Below are 20450 nucleotides of genomic sequence, written 5' to 3' on the forward strand. Positions count from 1 at the left end.
GAATTGGCAAAGATTATATTTTATAATATATGTAATTATATACATATATAAGCAGCAACAATAATAACAATAAGTGAAATGAATAAAATAAGTTTACTTTTATTCATGTTAGTCTTTGTGACCACAAGGCGGCAGTATTTATCTGTTTTAAATCACTGCGCTATAAAAGTGAAAATCAATCTATATTTTGCTGTTTATGCTAAAACAAATATCACAAAATTATGATGAAATAAATAAAAATAAAATAAATAAAGGATGCACAATAAATCTTCAGCCACCTAAAGGAAATTATGAAAACTAAAGAACAAAGCAACCAGCCACCTCTTCCTCCTCTACTCTTCATGTCCGTGTTCTCTCCCTCAGTCTGTCTTTCAGCCACATTTTCATTTTTAAAAAATATTTTCCTGCTACACCTAAATATGCAAGATTTCAAACAACAAAAAAACCCTGCAGTAAACGCTTTGCTTAAGAAATTGTATATTTTTGCATCATTCAGTGGAGGTTTTGGACCCTTGACCCTGCAAGTGTGTGTGTGTGTGTGTGTGTGTGTGTGTGTGTGTGTGTGTGTGTGTGTGTGTGTGTGTTGTGTGTGTGTGTGTGTGTGCGTGTGTGTGTGTGTGTGTGTGTGTGGTTGGTTGAGTAAATAAAACTTCCGTAATCACACCTTTTTCACTTAAGTAAACAGGATTAAATGAATTCTTTTGGGAAATGCCAGTCCCCTTTTAATTTTGATTTGGTACACAGAAAAACACACTTCCCATTGTGTTACTTTATCTGAGCAGCTGATACACCCAATACCCCATTTCCTAATACCGTAAGTACTCTCTCTCTCTCACTCTCTCTCTCTAACAGGTCTTTATTAAAAAAAAAAAAAAAAGATTTCAATACAAGGAAGGGAGTGGGACTGTTCCTACCGGACTATACTGTAATGTATGTGTGAGCTCACCGAGTGCTTTCTCTCTCTCTCACACACACACACACACACACACACACACACACACACAAAGACACAGACACACACACAAACACACACACAAACACACGTGTGCCAACATTTAGCCCTGTCTTCAGTCGACCTGACTTCTTATTCCAGACTAAAGCTGAAGAAACCATTGTTCACTATTGATTCTTAGAGACAAACAAACAGAAATGTAATGCACAAATAAAAGACACAACCTTGGTAAAAAATATCAACAAGCAGTGAGAGACCACAAAACCATTGTTATTGAGGATGAGAAGGAAAGGCCGCAGCTTGAGAAGGAATGGGGCACCGGTCAACTTCACCGGTAGACGACAATATTTAACTCCCTGTTCTTGTGCTCAGGAGATTCTTCCAGATGAGGAAAGGACACCTAACAGCCCAACATGTCAACAGAACCATCAGGAGAATGTAATTTGGAGTTGTATGGCTAATATTGCATAGATAAAATACCCCAGTGTTTATCAATAAAGCTGAAACAAGTCATGAAATGGAGCCCTAAAGAAGGATCGGGGGCCCACATTCACTGACAAAGAAGAGCCGTGTGAAGCAGAGTAGAGGTGTGTGTGGAGTGGGCCACATTCTCCAAGGCAAGGCTGGTCCCACAGTTGCTACAGCCGTCTTCAAGTCTGTGAAGTTAAAGTTTGCTACAGTGCAGGACCAGAGGACAGAAGAAGGGATAGAAGACCTCACCCTGAGGAGCTCCGTTCCTTTGGCGATCAGTACCCAGACCCAGGGGACTTGCAGAGAAGAGAGGCGCCTGTATGTGCTGGTGGACTTCATGGAGCCATTGATGGCTAATGCCAGCAGTGTTGGGTCTGAGAGTGCTTAAGGAGCACAATGGAACTGAGTTCCATAATATCCAAGTGGGCCAGAGGCACCAGCACGATGGGGTTGGATCTGCAGTAGGGTGGAAGATGGAGCCAATGTTCTATCACCCCCTTCCCTTTGTCTACAAGGAGGGGGGGCGGGGGTTAATGAAATAAAATCAACAACTTATCGGGTTATTAATGACAGTTTTGCCGTTTCCTTCTGTTGTTATTAGTGGTTAGTAGAAGAAGAAGCAGCAGCACCAATTATAGTATAGTATAACACATAAACTCCATCATATCAGATACGTTAGTAATACATAACATCCAGTACACTTTATTTTACATAAGGTACATGATACAAAAATATTGATCACACTGTAATTTCAGAGGAAAAAAGACAGAAATTGCAGCGAATGATAAAATAACTTTTAATAAATTATGTAATCAATATCTGACATAAAGAATACTGCCATAATTCGCATATTTTAAAAGACAGTGGTTTACGAATGTTCCGTCTTTTTCTCTCCTTGTCCTGCACCAGTTCTTCTCAGAACTCTTCCACCGTTTCTGGGTTTAGGCGGGAATCTCCTCCATTAAACTGCTGTTGTCTCATCACTTTCCCGATGGTTCGATCATCAGGATTCACACCTTAGCTGCCAGTTCAGCTGATGAGGATACGCAGAATCAGCAGGTCTCCAAACGAGAGTCGGTAACGTCTACTTGTTGTGGTTTCTATGACTTCGTTGTGATGTTCTCAGAGAAGCCCCTGCTGATGCTCAGTCGATCCTTCTCCAATGGGACGGCACGCAGCGGCACACTTCCTCGCTGAAGGAGAAACCAGGGTCACACCTTTGCCTCCTCGCATCACAGGGAGGCCTGAGACAACTGGAACAGAGGAGACAAATCAAATGCCATTAAAGAGGAGTAACACCACGTTACTCTCTATATGCAGATGATATTTTGCTTTATATAACAAACTTGTCTAGGATTACAGCTCTGCCTTTCCTATGATTCTGCCTGTCAGGACCAGGAGAACCTACATCCAGACATGACTGGGACCTGGACTTCCTGTCAGACAGACCACAGATGTGGTGTTTGACCCTTTTGTTCATGCATCTGGCATCATTTGTTCCATTCTATTGTCAAATATTGCTAGCTTCAAGGCTCATATCAGAATAACTGACAGCCTGCTTATCTGAATTAAAGGTAACAATCAAATTTCATGATGTTTTATAGGGATGATTTGCCGTTGGTAGACCACAGAATATTTATCTACGATGAAAGCAAAGGCACATAAGTGCCCGATCCCAGACACACCAGTCCTGCTGCGACATTACACTCATAAATCACTTGAAACAAGGGGTCACAACTAGACAGGGTAGATGGATTTGTGTATGTGTGTGAACTTCCTCCACTGTGGGAAGAGGAAATGGTTAAGTGACAGCCAGACAAAGTCATTAGTACAATGAGATCTTATATTACACACCAGTTCCCTGCTATTGCCACTTACTACTCACAGACAAGAACTTCACCTAAAATGTGTGGGCGTGCGTGCACGTGTGTGTGTGTGTGTGTGTGTGTGTGTGTGTGACACTTTAGCTGAAAATGATGTAATTAAATGGAACCAAAGGTAAAATATAACCATAGAACCATATGTGGAAGATAAAAATTCAATCGTTACCTGCAAGTAGCCCGGTGAAACCTTTTTCCTTTCAGGAAGCACTTCTTTGGTGACTCGTTACACTCACAAGAACATTTGGTTTTATTGAGCGGCTGGTGCCTCGGGCATGTTCTGGTGCACATGCACTGACAGCTCTCCTTGTTGAAGACATGGTTTGGCGGGCAGGAGGAACCGGGCAGCGTGTTGCAAACGCACTGGCAGGTATTCAGGTCGAGGTGGTGGTGGGGGCCGCAGTTGTTAGTCGGAACGTTGCGCTGACACACGCACTGACAGGTTTCCATATCGAATTCTTTATCTGGGCCACATACATCTGTAGAGAACACGTCTGGAGAGAAGGAAGGGCAACTGTGAGGTCTGGAATAGAGTCATTCGGTGACTCAGGTAGGAAGAAGAATAGAAGAATACCAGTTTAAGGGGGCAGATCCTACCCTGTTACTGAAATCCACAGAGGGTCATTAGGTTTGCTCAGCAACATTTCAGTCTCAGTTAATTAGGCATTCTAACACACTAGATTTAAGCAAAAAAATAATTGGATAAGATACAAAAGAAGGGCTAAAGAAAATAAACACAGCAGTTGTGTTGGTAAAATAAAGTGGAGGGATCACATCAAAGTAGGGCTAAATTTATCTGATATTTGTTGCATATTTTAGCAACATTTAGCATAGCCACGCCCTCACATTAACAGGCTATGCTGCAAATAACACTGGCAGTAGGAAGAGGTAACTCATGATAGTGCTGTATGTGTCACTGAAGCCAGGCTACAGCGGCCTAGCACAATCGCCATTCCTCAAGAAACCTGTCTCAACCTCTGCTAGACTTGTCATCGGTAGACGGGCTGGCTTGCAGGCTCGTCATGCATCATCCATACCTTCCCAGACACACATATTGAGAAAGTTGGGAATTTTTCTGACAGGCGAGTGAGTCGATGTCCTTAGAAAAGGGTTGAAATGGAGACGAAGGGTAGCTGAAGTGGCCCATTATTGGCCCATTTACAGTAGCTTGTGTGCTACTGTGAAGGTATACCTATAAATATATCTCTGCTAATACCTTGGTGCTGTTGGGGTCTCGTTGAAGTTAGAGGTGGAGACGAGGGGCTGTGTCGTACATTAGTAGTCGTGCTGACGCATCGACATTGCCGACTGTTCCATGTCTCACCAGGAGGGCAGCTGCTGTTAGCCATCGAACACCTTCAACAGAGAAAAACCAGAGTGGTCAAGGAAGAAGGATGGAAGAAGGATGCATCTTTCAGTTCTTTTTTTTATTAAATTGCAAGCAATGCACTTTATGAAAGGATGACGGCATGGCCATAAGGTACAGCACTCTCCTGGTAGGGTAAGCCTGGTTCAATCCCCAGGTCCTGGCCTGTGTAGATGCTATATTCTACTCACGCTCACCAAGTGTGCGAGTGTGTGTGTGTGCATCATAATGAGTAAGATATTCTCTGCCACCATTGTATGACAGAGTGTAGGCAGGTAAAAAACGGAGCCATAAACGATGTCCAGAAAAACTATAGCCTCACAGCAAGAAGGCTGGGCTCCATCCCCAGTTACAACAGCCCTTTCTATGTCGGGTTAATATGCTGCTCTTTGTGGGTTTCCTCTGGGGGCTGCGGTTTCCCCCACCACCAAGAGTCCAGGTTGGGTTGATCAACAGTGGCAGCTCAGACTGACCCTACGCCTGGCCTCGGAATTTACTGCCATGATGACAAATATGGAATGTTCTAGATACGATGCATCAAATGTCTGGAAATCCTTTGATGACTGAGTTTTGTCAGTGTCCTTGTCCTGCACCTCTGTGTCCTAACCCTAATTGATCCTAATTACCCTCATGTGTCTCACCTGCCTGTAAGTGTCTCCTTGTGTATTTAAACCTGCTTCGTCTTCCCTCCTCTGCTTGACTGTTGTGTCAAGCGCGTGTCTGTGCTTGTTGGTCCCGTTTGAATGACATCAGTTTGGTTTATTTGAGTTGTTGACCTGATTCCCAGTCGGCTCATCCGGTTGAGTCCCGTAAGACATTAGATTTGCTTAGGGATTCATTCCCTTTCCATTGTTAGACATTGTAAATAAAGCACAACGTTATTTCCTTTCTTCGGTTGAATATGGTTGTCACATTTCCTTGTTCCTTGTTCCGTGTTCCTTGTTCCTTCTACTGAGTTTAATATAGTTACTTCATTCACTCACACCTGCAAATTATGGCAGCCAGTATTAATAATAATACTCTGGCTTACACAATGGATCAATGAGAGGCCAAGCTCAAATCCTTGGAAAAGAGACTTAATTGGATCGACAGGATCACAGCCAAGTCCTTGAAAAGGAAGTGAGGGCAAAATTTACCCATCAATAAATGGACAAATTTGATATCAAAGTTCAACATTTACATGCTGTCGACCTGATCCCCATTTGGGCGCCACTGCTTGCGCTGCCTGACTGTTTGGCTTTTGCTGACTAATTCCTTTTTGCTTTTTTTCACGTGGATCCAAAAGCTAAAAAATCAACATCAACTAGTATTCTTGCATCCCTTAAAAAGATGCGAGTGTGTGAGAGAGAGAAACAAGAGGATGAAGAGTGTGTTAAGGTTCCATTGAATAAAGGATGTAGTAAAGCAGTACAGGTGCTTACTGGGGAAGGGCTCTCCTGATGATGCTGTGAACTTGTTTGTAGATGTCTAGTTTGGAAAGGCAGCTGCACTGGGTGTGGTTGGCCACACTGATGGTTACTGGCTTGGTCCCTTGTGTAATCGGCACTGTAATCTCAAAAAGCTGAAGGGAAAGCAAAATACAAGCGTTAATGAGAAGCAGCATCCTAAAAAATTAGGGGAATTTTCAAGCACAATGCAAATGCAGTGACCACTTTTTTTTCAATTTTGCTGGATGAATTAGCTGTGAATGGCCAGTTGCGCGATAATTATGGCATTTGTAGGATAAATTCACCCGATTTTAGATCAATACTTCCAAATTTCCCTAAATGTACGATAATCTGAGAAGGCTACATTAACTCATTCATTCATTAAACCCAATCAGGACACAATTATTCCAATAACAAATGTATTTATACTTGGTTTGGATATGGATTTTTTTTTGGGAGGGGGGACACAGCTTCATTTGAACCAGAATACAACACATTTGTTAGTGTAAAACAACAATAATGTGATTCTGGGCCACAGAAAAGCCTTTGGTTTCCTCCACAAACCAAACACTTGATTATATTAGCTTATAAATATGTGTACTAAGAGCAGCAGCATAACCAGTAGATCCTGACAGCTGTGTAGTTTTGTTAGCAACTTTAATCACACTAGCTGGATTCCCCACATTCCTGTTGGATGTAGATTGTGAAACCAGGGGTAAAAAATACACACACACTAGATTTGCTCCTTGCTGACACCTCAAAGGCATTCAAAGCTGTCCCCACCCCCGACTTAGAGACTCTGACCACATATCCATCATGCCAACACCACTCTAAAACACCCTACAGGGTGAGTAAAAACAGATAAGGGTGTGACTGGCTGGACCATTTTTTTAAAAATGGTGAAATGCTGCAGCGGCTCAAGTGGGGACGCCACAGCTACCGCTCCCACTCCATTCTTTCACACCTAAATAAAGACGCCACTGATGCCAGGAGCTTGGCAAACGTCGATTGTCTTCATTGTTCAGTGCTGAAACTGCCTCTGCTTGGCCTCAACCCTGCTATGTGCTGGGGGAGCTTGGATTTCCTGAGTTCATCAGCAAAAGCGATGAAACCACGTACAGGGAGGAGGTCTAACAATGTTGAGGGAAAACAACCCCGGTGTGCCTCAGGTTAAGGGGATGATCGTAGACTTCAGCCTCTGCGCACACTTGTCAGCTCCTCCCCGGTGGAGAGAGTGGGGAACGGCCACAGACAGTCACACATTATCGCCTGCTCCATGAACACCTCTGGGATATGAGAAACATTCTCAGTACCAGCATCATGAGGAAAATGAAGTGACAACAACCCCCCCGATAACATTCTAAAGGTGAATGGGTGGTGAGAGGAGCAGAGAGGATCATGGGGGTTGACTTCTGTCCAAGACCTTTATCAGAGTGCCTTTCTTCCACAGGGCACAGGACATCAGCTAAGACCTCTCACACCCCCTCCATAATCTGTTTCTGATCCTGCCTGAGGAATGAAACCCAAAACAATGGGTTTCCTAAACAGCTTCCTCCTACAGACAGACTGCTGAATACCTGAATTAACTGACTCTGAATCTCTTTGGATTGTAATTTCTAGGTAGAGACAGACTTTTAGCTCTTTAAATAAAGTTCCAATGATACTTTTGTTCCCATGCGTCCCTTTGAATCTTGTTTTCTCCGGCATAAGACTGTTGGTTTTCACTTAAAAGTACAATCTTCTCTCTCTGTACATGGTAAATGTTGTTTCGGTGTTTTTTTGTTGTCGTTGCCGAGGCATTAATCTGGCCCCTGGCTCATAATTCCTTTTGGATCTCTTGATTTGTTTCATTTGTAGAAAAATATATGAACACTCGTTGTGTCTTTTGGGTAATTGTAGAGTAAGCATTGTATATCTGCACTAAATGTATTCACTCTTGGATAATAGACACTGGATAAAACTGACCTGAAGTAAAATGTATGCATGAAATGTACTATAAAGCACCCTATATTGGCCCATATTACATTTCACAGGTTTCTGCCAAGTAGGTTTCAAGAATGTTCACGTTTACAAAATTGCTGCACTTTACACCACTGTTCTATTATTTATTTATTTAAGTCAAAATATTAACACACGTTTGTCCTTTTAGAATTTAACATGAAGCGTCAAATGGCGCGAAACAATGAGTGAGAGTGGCCCTGAAAGGACAAAAGGAGATTGGTTTGGGCTTTCACACGGTGCCGACAAAGATACATCCCCTTACGCAACGCCATTGTAAAGACCTGAAAAAAGAAATGCTGAGAGCCGCTTCAGTCTTTTAATCCCACAGTTGAACGGATTGAATAGGAAATAATTAGTCTCAATGACTCAAATTCAGACTGTAAGATGACTTCAATACTGTGTCTCTCCCTTCTCCTAATTAGGTTGTAATAAAAGGAGCCTTCAGTTTCTGACCTTATGAGTGCTTACCGCACTCACAAAACACACACACACACGCACGCACACACAGCTCACGAGTCTCTCGTAAGGAATTCCACAAAAAAAAAAAAAACACTACATCTTGTTTCAATAAACAGAGGAGGTTCTGTAATTCATGAAAGGTTAAATAAGACTGACACGATGAAAATCAAAGCACTAAATCTGTGTGAAAAGGTCTCAGTCACGCTTGCACGTCTGAATTTCTGCTCCTGTCCTCTGAAGCTCTTTCAAGATTGGTTGGAGAGGCTGGGAGAACCCAAAAACCCTTCTGCCCTGACCTGTCACCCTGTATTTCTCATGCATGGATACATAAAACCAAGATGCTTATATAATGCCGATAAAGACTTAATTTTGGATTTCCCACACACCCACTTACGGTTTTGCTGAGGTATCCTGTGGAGATATTTCTGCATTGTTTGTCCTCAGAGTGGCAGCATCCTCCACATCTGTAGACGGACACACATGGTGGTTTATAGAATATGTTGGTGGGAGCCCCAAACTCCCTGCCCACGTCGACACACACTTCCCTGGGAACGCATTGTGTCTTCCTCCATTCCGACTCTATGCCTGCGTAAAACAAGCAGGAAGTCAAACGTCACAGCCGTCAAACGCTGCAGCTGTGCACACAGATGACGTCGCGCAAATCCGAGGCACAAGTGACAACATGGTGTGGACAGGTGGACGATGTGGACAGGTGGGCGTCGTCCAATCGCTTCGCTGGGAGCAGAGAGGCTACCTGCTAACTGGCGGAGATCACTGGCCACACACGTTCATGAATCAGAGGCACATCTTCCAGAATAATCTGGGGTTTGTTCACTTTTGGAGATTAAAACGCTTCTTCTGACCTATGCAGTCCTGGGGGACCAAACATATCTGGGCTACTTATTCCTAATAAAGGTCACAGGGGTCGCCACTTGGAAGAACCCCCTAGTCCATTATGAGGCACACACCAGTCACTCACACAGAATCAAACCATGGCTGCTTGGTTCAAGGGAAATCTGACATCAAATGTCGTACTTTTCAGGACATCCAAGTTGAGGTAGACGGCAGAAAAGACTGGATCCTCCGTGGAAGCTGGTGGCTGCTGCCGTTCAGCGAAGCGGGATCTGGATGATGCAGCAACTGAGGAGAGTTTGGAGTTGCACTTCAGAGTGGCCCAGTAGGAAGGATAGATGAGGGTCATCAGCTCATCAACGCTGGAGGCGGAACGCAACCTCTGCTCCATGTCTGGCCTTGGAAGAGAGTCCTTAAAGAGAAGAGAAGCGTTGAGAGAGAATCCTTTCTCACCTTCTCACCTTCTCTGTGCAGGTACCACAAGAAGCAACCCTAATGGATCAGCATGGTGGAATTTAAGCATCCACACACACACACACACACACACCACATTGACTATATACACACAAGCACATTCTGGTTGTTATGCTAATGTTACCATCAATTGTATTGTTTCATTGTTGATGAATTTCAGTGCTGAAATCCTTATTTTGAGATCTCCGAAAGATCACTTTGAAATAACAAGTTCTTAATCGGTTGGCAGAGCGATATAAAGTGTAATGCAGTAGGAGAGTGAAATAACACTGGAGTCTTCATGAGCCGAACCAGTAAACAGACATTTCTATATTTTTTGTTTGTTTGTTTTTTGGGGAAGGGGGTTGTTGATTTTTTTTTCCTCTTTTTGCCTGTGTGCTCAGACAATTGACTGAATTCTTCTTGTCTGACAGATTTATGGCTGAGCCCTTTGAATGTTATCTCACTTCCTGTCCTGCCCGGCTCACTGATAAATGTCAAAATCCACACAATCAATCAAATCCGAACAATATAAATGTTTGCTGGAAAAACTCAGATCTCTCTCCCTCACACACACTCACAAACATACGGACATCCCTGTACTTCTATCTTTGTGAGGACTTTTGTAGACATCACCAAGCTCCTTACCCAAACCCAAACCATCACAGCTAACTTCCTGACCCTAAACTAAACCCAATACTATCCTCGACCCTTGACCTTACAACCAGGTCTTACAAACAGGCCTTTGATATTGTGTTCACCTACAAAAAAAAGGTGCTTACTTCCCACTTTGCTAGTAGATTTTGATACTCTACTAATATGTAGAAATTACAGCGACACACACACTTGACTCTGCTGGCTGTTTCAAAAATGTCTGTTTGCTTCAAACAAAGCCTTTCCATTCAAGAAACTGGACACAGACACTACTCATAGAAATAAAGAGGAACATCACACAACCCAGACCTTAAAAATGTAAAATTTTCCAGTTGAAAATCTTCAATGATTACACTGTGTTATTGAATGACGTAAGAAATCATGCAAAAGACATTCAGTGGAAAGATAAATAAGATCACATTCGGACTCAACAGCAGCTGGACAACTCAAAATGCGACTCGGGGGGGGTGAGCCCCATCTGTCTGCGTGAGCTCCCTACAATTGGGACATGATCCTGATAAAATGACAGCTGGTCTCCTGGAGAGGCTTCTCCCAGGCCTGGATTAGGGCATCGGTCATCTCCTGGATAGTTTTTGATTTGTTGTGGCTACATGATTCATGTCTGGGGAACAGGTGGGACAGTCAACAGCATCAGTGCCCTCTCATCCATTACAGTACTACCATAATAAAATATTATTGCTCTGTGTATCCCTCCCTAGACCATCGCTGGACTAGGACCCTTATGCGGAAAAGAAAGCGGAGTTCTTCCAAAATAAAAGGTTGGCACCTAGTCTGATAGTTTATAGCAATGCTTCCTTCATCAAATAAAGTTTCCCTCCCTCCACTCAGCTCAAAGCTGCTGTTTGGAGCAGCTAATATCAATGTTTAATCTGGGAGTTTGCCATCCTCTCTGTGACTGACTTCTGGACTTTCAAACTGCCAAACCACAAGCAGTTTGGTTCAGCAGGCGCACAATAAACACCTCTCAACGCGCTTGAGGTCCCTCAAAGATCAGCGCTCGGCCCACTTCTCTTCAGCCTGCTGACCCACGCCTGCACACCCAAATGAGCCGATGAGGCCGCGTCATCAAGTTTACGTTCTAACCATCGTTGGTGGGTGTTATCAACCATAAACTGGACTACAGGAGCTACACCAGCAGGCTGTACAGTGTAATTATTAACAACAGTCTCCTCCAAAATAAATGACCTGCTGCTGAGTAACATTAGATTCAGCAGAGTATTACTAGATTAGTAGGGATGAACAGCACAGAGGATCTTTAATGGAGTAACACCAGAGCCCCACAGGCCAAGGAGGTAGAGTAACATCCCTACAACGTTCACATATTAAAGAGAGCACCCAGAATGCCCTTCTACAGGGGGCACCCCTGAATTTACCACAGCCCTCTCATCAGCATAGCACTCAGCATTGTGGATGCCCCCATCCCTCCCTGCTCCTGCTTAGGGGAGAAGTTCAAACACCCTGAAAATCAGCTTTTGCCTCATTTTAATGTCCTTTGGTACGCTGGACAAGGAAATCCTGTATATCAGTACACTACAGATGAAATTCAACCTCTTGTGTCTTTCTTTTAATATATAGGTTATTATGTAGGTCTGTCTGTGTTCTTTAACAACACTGCTCGGCAGCAGCGGAAAGTATGCAGCATAAACTCCACCGTTTTTCAAATAAAGGCAGCAAACGAGAGATAAACCACCAGGTTGTGTCGAGCGGGTGTATTCAGGTGTGTGTGAGAGTGTGTTGCTAAATTATTGAGCACAACAGCGCAGACTCGGTTGGTGGTCTCACGAGTCAGTAGCTTTGGTTTGATTTTTGTTTTTCCTCCCTGGATCTGCGTGCACGTGTTTATTTAGCCATCAACTGACCCAGAAACAACGTTTGGAGCCACATGGGGCCGTGATGCTTTGATCAGTCCATTTTGTCTAATCCCAGCTTCTTCTTCTCCTGTAAAGGAAATCTTTTATGTAACGGGAAGAAAATAAGCAACTCTATATGATCCTCCATGCTTCAGATAAATACCATCATGTTCGCAAACATGTGGACTATAATAGGGATCGAACCAAAGCAGTAAATAGTTCAACAAGTCCCCGGTTAAGCTTAATGCCTCTTGGCCCCTCAACTGTGACAGCCTCACTTAATTATACATTCTATCCTCAATGACCCTCGGTCACCTTTATTCAAGGGTCCCCTGCCCCCAACCAGGCCCACACAGCGTAGGACCGAGCCCGGCGACCGATGAGGTCTACAGGTCAAGCTTTCGAGGGTCCACGCCAAGCAGCCATCTTTTAAAAAAACGCTGACTCACCCTTCATGTGTCCGGAACAGCGGGATTGATTTCATTCTTCAAATTGTCGTTTTTGCGGACAGCGTTTCACGTTGGAGACTCTACGTACTGATTATTCCAATAAGATTGGAGGAAAAAATGAAATAATTGATTACTGCTTATGAAACTGTGGTATTTAGGTCATGGTACCCTGCCTTAAATAGATCTAAATATGATTTAAAGCCTGATGAAAATATCCTTATTCATTATTCAAATTAACCTATGAATGCTTCAGTACTCGTGACATCTATTATGCATTTTCTCTTGGTTTTTAAACTTAAAATTGCCCTTTTGCAGCCTCTCAGCCTGGTCACATTCTCGTCTTGGCCCTATTATTCCAGGTGGCTTTATGACCTGTTGTGGATTATGCTGCTTATGCAGTTTGCTGCTCAGAAGCAAGGCAGCAGTGTGTGTTTATGTTCAGCCTACAACATAATAGCACGTAGTGAAATTAGGACGAGGCGCAAACTTGCTCCCGACATGACGCCTCGCTGCTCAGATTCTGAAATGAATGGCGGGCCCTTATAGTGGTGCCCCAGACCAGCGTGGTCTTTGTAGCCAAATGGCGGATGATGCTAATCCCCCCGTGGACGGTGCTGCTCTCTTCTCTGCTAATTTGACTCACATTATTGCCAATCTGACAGGCAGGGTTGAGGCCAGGAAGTGTAGTCTTACACATTCTGTTTCTCCAGAGCTGCTGCCCTCCAACATAAACAACTTGGGCCGCGTGGAGATATTTTGGTTTCAAGGTTAGGAAAAGTTCATTAGCAGAAGAGTTGTCAAACTCCATAAATGATGACCAATAAATCATAAACTCATAAACAAAACACAACAGTGCTGTAAAAAAAACCAAAAAAAACTGGACGCTTGGAAGCAAACGACTAAATTTAGTCAGGAAGTCGACTCTATCCACACTTTGATGAGTGACTCAATAAGTAAAGTTATTATTATGGGAATGCTAAAGCTCATGTTTGCATCACTCTCATCTATGCTGGCATTGATCCCCCTCCTCTCCTCTCCTCTCCTCTCCTCTCCTCTCCTCTCCTCTCCTCTCCTCTCCTCTCCTCTCCTCTCCTCTCCCCTCCTCTCTCCTCCCTCTCCTCTCCTCCTCCCCTCCCTCCTCCCCTCCCCTCCTCTACCCTCCCCTCCCCTCTCCTCTCCTCTCCTCTCCTCACCTCTACCCTCCTCTCCTCCCCTCATCCTCTCCTCTCCCCTCCCCTCCCCTCTCCTCTCCTCTCCTAACCTCTCCTCTCCTAACCTCTCCTCTCCTCCTCTCCTCTCCTCTCCTCTCCTCTCCTCTCCTAACCTCTCCTCTCCTCTCCTAACCTCTCCTCCCTCTCCCCTCCTCTCCTCTCCCTCCTCTCCTCCTCCTCTCCTCTCCTCTCCTCTCCTCTCCTCTCCTCCTCTCTCCTCTCCTCTCCCCTCCTCTCCTCCCTCTCTCCTCTCCTCTCCCCTCCTCTACTCTCCTCTCATCTCCTCTCTTCTACTCTCCTTCTCTCTCCTCTCTCCTCTCCCTCTCTCCTCTCCTCTCTCCTCTCCTCTTCTCCTCTCCTCTCCTCCTCTCTCTCTCCTCCTCTCCTCTCCTCTCCTCCTCTCCTCTCCTCTCATCTCCTCTCCTCTCCCTCCTCTCTCCTCCTCCTCCTCCTCTCCCCTCCTCCTCTCTCCTCTCCTCTCCTCTCCTAACCTCTCCTCTCCTCTCCTCTCTCCTCTCCTCCTCTCCTCTCCTCCTCCTCTCTCTCCTCCTCTCTCCTCTCCTCCTCTCTCCTCTACTCTCCTCTCCTCTCCTCTCTCTCTCCTCTCTCTCTCCTCTCCTCTCCTCTCCCTCTCTCCTCTCCTCCCTCTCTCCTCTCCTCTCTCCTCCTCTCCTCTCCTAGCCTCTCCTCTCCTCTCCTCTTCTCTCCTCTCCTCTCCTCTAATGCTTGCTTTTCACCTGAGAATGTGAGTGGTAGCGACACCACACACGCTCAACTGTTAAAATCCCCAAAGCATTTTGCACGTACGAGGTATCAACGGTTAACAAAGCGGGTAACTCGGTAACAGGTTGTAGGATCAAGACATGCTGTCCACCGAGAAATCAGAAAAATTCCTTCAAAATGATTCCTAATTACACACTACATTCTTCTGCAGACCCCAGGGGGGTTGTGAAATAACTGAGAGGGAGCGAGGGAGCTGGGGTGGTGGATAAATAGAAACGGAGTGATTGTCATGATAAAAGCCATAGTGAGATTTGTTATGTTCTCTGAGTCTTTTTTCCATCATGAGGAACGAGACAGAGACAGAAAGTAAATACATAGGATAGGATATACATAGAGAATCTGCATAACCAACAGTTGCTAACATGCTAACGATACTGTGTGACATAATAGCTGCTATAGAGTGCTTTAAATGATCATTTAACACACAGGTTGCACTCCAGAGGCTGACCTCACTTTTGGATATCGGTGACAGTTAAATTCACTGACTCAGACAGACGGGCCACATTAAAATGGAGGAAACCGCTAACGGTACGATGCCCCTAATGCTTTCTGCTAATAGTTCCTTGTTCTGCCATTATTGCTCTCACTTGTTCGGGGATGGGGGAAAACCGCTTTTCTCAAAGAAATGGAATACGCATCTCGCGGGTGAAGAATGGAATTGTAAATGCAAGCGAACATTCTCTCCTGGCACAATAAAGAGCAACGCGAGCGTCAAAAGTGGGAAACTTATTTCAACACTTTAAGCAGAAGCAGCTGCTTTCACCGGGTTCCACGTTCGGAGATTGTTTTCATTGATCTCACTGAAGAATCGGTGAGTGATGGACTCGCAGTATCCCTCACAACTGAGGTCATTACTTCGCCTTGGAAGAGCGCCGCCTTTTGTTGCTTTTGGCCACCGCTGCAGTTCTTCGGTGTAGTGTAATACAGAGGACGTTGGGTCTAAACCAAACAGATCAAACCCACAAGTGGTGGGATTCATTTGTAACGCAAAAGCCTATAAAAAAAGGTTTCAGCCTTCTGGACTAAAGATAAACCGAACTCTTAAAGTAAAACTTTAGTGAAAATTAGCCTCGACAACACAGAGGATGATGGGTCATTTCCAATCAAATTAAGGCTCAATTAAGTACAGCAGCTTGAATACGATTGTAAAAAAAATGCTGATGTATGCACCTTTTATGACAGGAAGCAAGTGAGCCTGGATCAATGATACACAGACGCCATCGAACCATCAACGCAGTTTCATTAGAAATGGAAATAGATCTGGAATTCGGGGTTAAAGAAAAAGGGCAAAAAAAGATCTGACCGAAAATATGAAAACAGAGTGTTCTAGACAGGGTTCACTGGAGGTCTGGACAGAGGATTTTTTTTCCCCATAAGACAAATGTAGCTTAGCAAACGAGGCCAAACGATCTTACGGCTCCAGATAGATCCCCGGAATCTGAGGAAGTTTATTGTCTTCGGGCGACAGGGGCTGGAATTTGATTACATTCCCCAAACCAAATCAAACCAAATATAAACTGTTGTACAAGTCAAAGGTGAGTAGAGATGTCGCTAGGCCCCAGAACGGGTTCGCAGGTCCAGTTTCATCGCTAAAGCGCTCTCACTATCCAATCAAAACAGGCAAAAGCGCCATTTTTACAGGTGTATTAAATCCCTCATAGTATAGCGACGCACCAAATTTGCATTTTTTTTGTGTGGGGGGGGGGTTCCATGTTTCAGGATATTGTCTCAGTTTTAAAACAAACTTGAGATGCCATCATAAAAGCAGGAGAAAGTTGTTTTGGTTCAAACTCGGCACCAGTAGAAAGGCAGAGGGGAGTCCTTCCTCCCACCGGAAGGAGTGCTCCTGACCCGCCTCGGGTTCCGTGCGCTTTCATCACGCGGCTGCATCCTTCTGTCGTCCTGGGACCAAACGAGCCGCAATCAGCCGAGATTAAAGGGCTCCGAATATCTGCGAGGGATTTAAAGGTGCATGAGAGGGGTGCGACCGCAGCGCCAGTCCAATTAAGAGTCCCCTGTGATCAAACACCTGCCCACTGTTGCTAGGCAGACACACACACTTGACCCCAGTGACCCCTACACTCTTTGGCTCTCTACTCCCCTAATTTCCCCTCTCCTCACGTAAAAGCCGGTAAATGCCGGACTTTGCTACAGAAATGATGCGTCTGATTCTAATTGCAGCTCTGGCTCAGAATGAAGCAGAAAAAGGATCAGTAAGATGGAATTATGGTCATTTGTGAGAGAAACACACTCACACACAGGGTTCTGATTTGGGTGGCCGATGGTGTGACTAACATTCTTTCTCTCTCTCTCACACACACACACACACACACACACACACACACACACACACACACACACACACACACACACACTTGAACCTCTGTGAATAATGATGTCCAGTACTTCCAATTTTTGTCCTCAAAGCAGCTGTTTAAAAATGTTCTGAAGAACACTTAAAAACACACAAGTGAGGGTTTATGGGAAATGTTGTTTCAGATAAATGAAAGGTAAATAGTGGGTAATGTATATATATGATATTATTACAAGTTTGAAATGGCTTCAACATTTTGCCACAGACAATGAACTTCTCTAAAATAAAGTCAAAACAGAGGGAAGAAAACCCAAAACTTAGATTTAGATCTAATTAAGCCTCCTGGAACATTCTTGTCCACTTCTGTGATCTAAAAATATCAAACTGCTGTAATAAATAAAATGACGTGCATGAGTCTGAGTGCATCACTTCAACATCTGGCTGTCAGGTAGTGTGATGCTCCTGACTACCCCGGGGGGCTCCGGGGCACCACAGGGACTATATCTAAGAGGTCTGCAGCACCTGGACCCGCCTGTGGCTCCTGATACCAGAATATCACATGAGAGCAGACCAGGAATATTATTATATGCATCCAGCGGCAGAAATACATTTTCTTTCTTAAAATGCCCTTTAAATCATGAGGTAACGTCCGTTTGCTCGGACAAACAACGCTCCAAACTATTCAAACAAAGTTGTGCCGCACTTTTAGGGAATCTGGTCACGTGGTGCTCTCTGCGCCATAAACCCTCTCTCTCCCCACCTGGGCGAAGCAGTCTTTTTAATGTCATTTTTTAAAAATTCGTTTCTGATGAATGGAGCCCCGAAGTGATCCCGGCGGTTGCCGGTTCTCCTAACGGAACCGATCCCCCTCTGTACTCACCCTCACCGGCTCGTCCGTGCGCTCCTGCTCGTAGGAATAATCGTAGTAATAATCGTCGCTGCGGCTAAAGTCGCTGGCGAGGTTGGTGAAGAGCAGGAAGACCAGCAGTACACATATTCCCAGTAGGTGCATGGTGGTTAATCACTTGTTCAGCCACTGTGGGCCAGAAAAATTAGGGCTTAAAAGAACTCTCTCTCACACACACGCACACTCTCTCTCTCTCTCCCTCTCTCCCTGTCTCTCTCGCTCTCTCTCCCCCCGGATCCAGTCAGGGTCCAGTGCTGATCTTCTGAATCGGTGCGCCACAACACGACATGAACATTTAATGAGAGCTCAGAAGTGAGAGTCAGACCCGCCGGTCAATTATGCCATTAACGCGACAATTACCGGAAACGCGCCAAAGGCCTTCAAAATAAAACGCTCCCGCTCCCATTAAAGCAAAACAAAAGGGTTCACTAATTGTAAAGAATAAGGACACCCACTGTGATCGAACGTGTGTATGTGTGTGTGTGTGTGTGTGTGTGTGTGTGTGTGTGTGTGTGTGTGTGTGTGTGTGTGTGTGCGCGCGCGCTTGGTTCCAAGGGTGTCCTTCCAAGGGTGAGCAGCGCAGGTGTGTCACCGCTCTGCAGGTCATTGACCGTGAAGTTCCCCCCAAACGCGCCTCCCAGACTGAGCATAAATAAACTTCTGAAGCTGTTATCAGCGTCCATCCTCGCTCCTAAGCTGAATCGAGTTTTACAGATGCCGCTGGCAATGAATTGTGATGTATAGATCCTTCGAAGTGAGTTATTTTTTCAGAAAAAAAAAATTAGTATGAATTTTTGGGGGGCCCCAGGACTCCTCCGGGTCTCGCGCACAGGCTGGGAGCCAGTGCTCAGCAGTTGGCCCCGGGCTGCGGGACAGTCATCAGTTTCTCTGACACATTAATTGCTCAGAAATGTTGGCGGGGTTTTCTTTCTTTCTCCCACTTTCTCCCCGAAACCGCAGGCATCGATCACCGCTGGTGAATTCAGTTCACGTTGGAAAATCAGGCTCTTTTTCCTCAAGAACCGTGCACGTTCTGGGGCATTTGAATGTGAGCCTAACCCCCCATGGAGACAGAGGGGGGCATCTCAGCCTGCAGGTACTGGGGGCACACAGCGGCGTGGACCTCCTGCGGTTTATCCTCTTCCTTTAAACTCTCCCAGTTGGCTGTAATCACTAAAGCCTACAGACACTAGTGCCATGTTTGCTTTTTGGCTGTCACGTGACATGGTGGGATGTCCTGGGAGATTTTAGTTCATAAAGTACTCTCACAGGTGAAGCATCAAAACCTCCACTCGAAGTCAAAATATGAAGAAATGGCACAATTTCTATACTTTATAAGTATTCATTATTGATGTATTTGTAGTATTTTTTTTCTTTCTGTTCATTTAAGGGTTCTATATCAGTCGATAGGATGTTTCTGAAGATCTTCCCGAGTAATTCAGCTTTTCCTGCTCTTCTCTTTTTGTTTTGTTTAACAAACGTTTGCTGCAGTTATAAGCGATGACCGGCAGGGGGCACTATATAGCGCCGTGATGTTGTGCAACTCCCATGAGAAAGAAATAATAACCAGGATATTAAAATGATTGTTGTCTGCCTGGATGAACAGAATGAATAAAAGGGTTGAATGATCCTAGATGAAAGAAACAAATCATTGCCTTTCAATGGAAAAGGTGACTGCTTCGTTTCAAACCAATCTTTGTTGAGCTTAGATCCAAAATTACCCAAAACATACGGCCACGTCTCTTTTCTAAATTAAATTGTGAAACGGCCTGACTGCCGAAGGAGAGAAGATGTTGTTTTCTGTGCTGCTTCTCTCCAGGTCTCAGCTCCCAAGTTACGCAACACGTTTAGCACAGTGGAACATGAATGCAGATTAATTCCAAGATCGAATAGCTCAAGACCCCACCAGGTGGTGTGTGTGTGTGTGTGTGTGTGTGTTGTGTGTGTGTGTGTGTGTGGTGTGTGTGTGTGTGTGTGTGTGTGTTGCTAATTGGAATGCTATGCTTTAGGACATGCAATGGCAAACATCTGGAAATTGATCAGATATGAAAATAATTGCTTCAGTTTGACTTTGACCTGAGTTAAAAATGGAAAACAACAAGCTTTAGTGTGCACATTCTCCTACATGTTAAATCATTTCCCCTGCTACTAATATTTTTTTTACAACTTTACACCAAAAGAGTCCAACATCTGAAAGACGTTGCTGTCTTTTGGGATTTTAGAGTGAAATCAAATCTGTTCCCCCCCCCCCCCCTTTACGTTTCTGTTTCATGCAGCTTGTAAAGTACTGGAGAAAATACTGTTACCCACCAAGAGGGAAGTGTGCAAGTGATATATGGACATTAGGTGGGGAAAAAAATCTCAGGAATTTAAGGAATTTTCCCACAGGAGCAGGTGTCA

General features: G+C 44.5%; 1 protein-coding gene across 2 annotated transcripts; it reads right to left on the reverse strand.

The window, feature by feature from the left end:
- Window positions 1-696: 696 nt before the first annotated feature.
- vegfc (vascular endothelial growth factor c) lies at window positions 697-18508 on the reverse strand. 2 transcript variants are annotated; one of them, XM_057036519.1, is made up of 8 exons: window positions 18024-18508; window positions 9592-9820; window positions 9102-9141; window positions 8951-9020; window positions 6091-6230; window positions 4520-4659; window positions 3473-3797; window positions 697-2676 (listed from the first exon to the last, which is right to left on the reverse strand). In XM_057036519.1, exons 1-8 carry the CDS (start codon window positions 18153-18155, stop codon window positions 2568-2570), a joined length of 1185 nt encoding a protein of 394 aa, XP_056892499.1. In that variant the 5' UTR covers window positions 18156-18508; the 3' UTR covers window positions 697-2567. The 2 variants fall into 2 exon arrangements, with proteins under 2 accessions (XP_056892499.1, XP_056892498.1); XM_057036518.1 differs by having other exon boundaries at window positions 8951-9141; window positions 18024-18506.
- Window positions 18509-20450: the final 1942 nt, after the last annotated feature.

The sequence above is a fragment of the Takifugu flavidus genome, chromosome 6, assembly GCF_003711565.1.
Source record: "Takifugu flavidus isolate HTHZ2018 chromosome 6, ASM371156v2, whole genome shotgun sequence".
Classification (NCBI taxonomy): Eukaryota; Metazoa; Chordata; class Actinopteri; order Tetraodontiformes; family Tetraodontidae; genus Takifugu; species Takifugu flavidus.

Coding starts and splice junctions, on each gene's coding strand:
- vegfc (XM_057036518.1), bottom strand. CDS start 18,155: ATGCACCTACTGGGAATATGTGTACTGCTGGTCTTCCTGCTCTTCACC. Junction 9,142..9,591: donor CAACTTGGATGTCCTGAAAA/GTACGACATTTG, acceptor TGTTTTACGCAG/GCATAGAGTCGGAATGGAGG. Junction 2,677..3,472: donor TTTCACCGGGCTACTTGCAG/GTAACGATTGAA, acceptor CCTCTGTTCCAG/TTGTCTCAGGCCTCCCTGTG.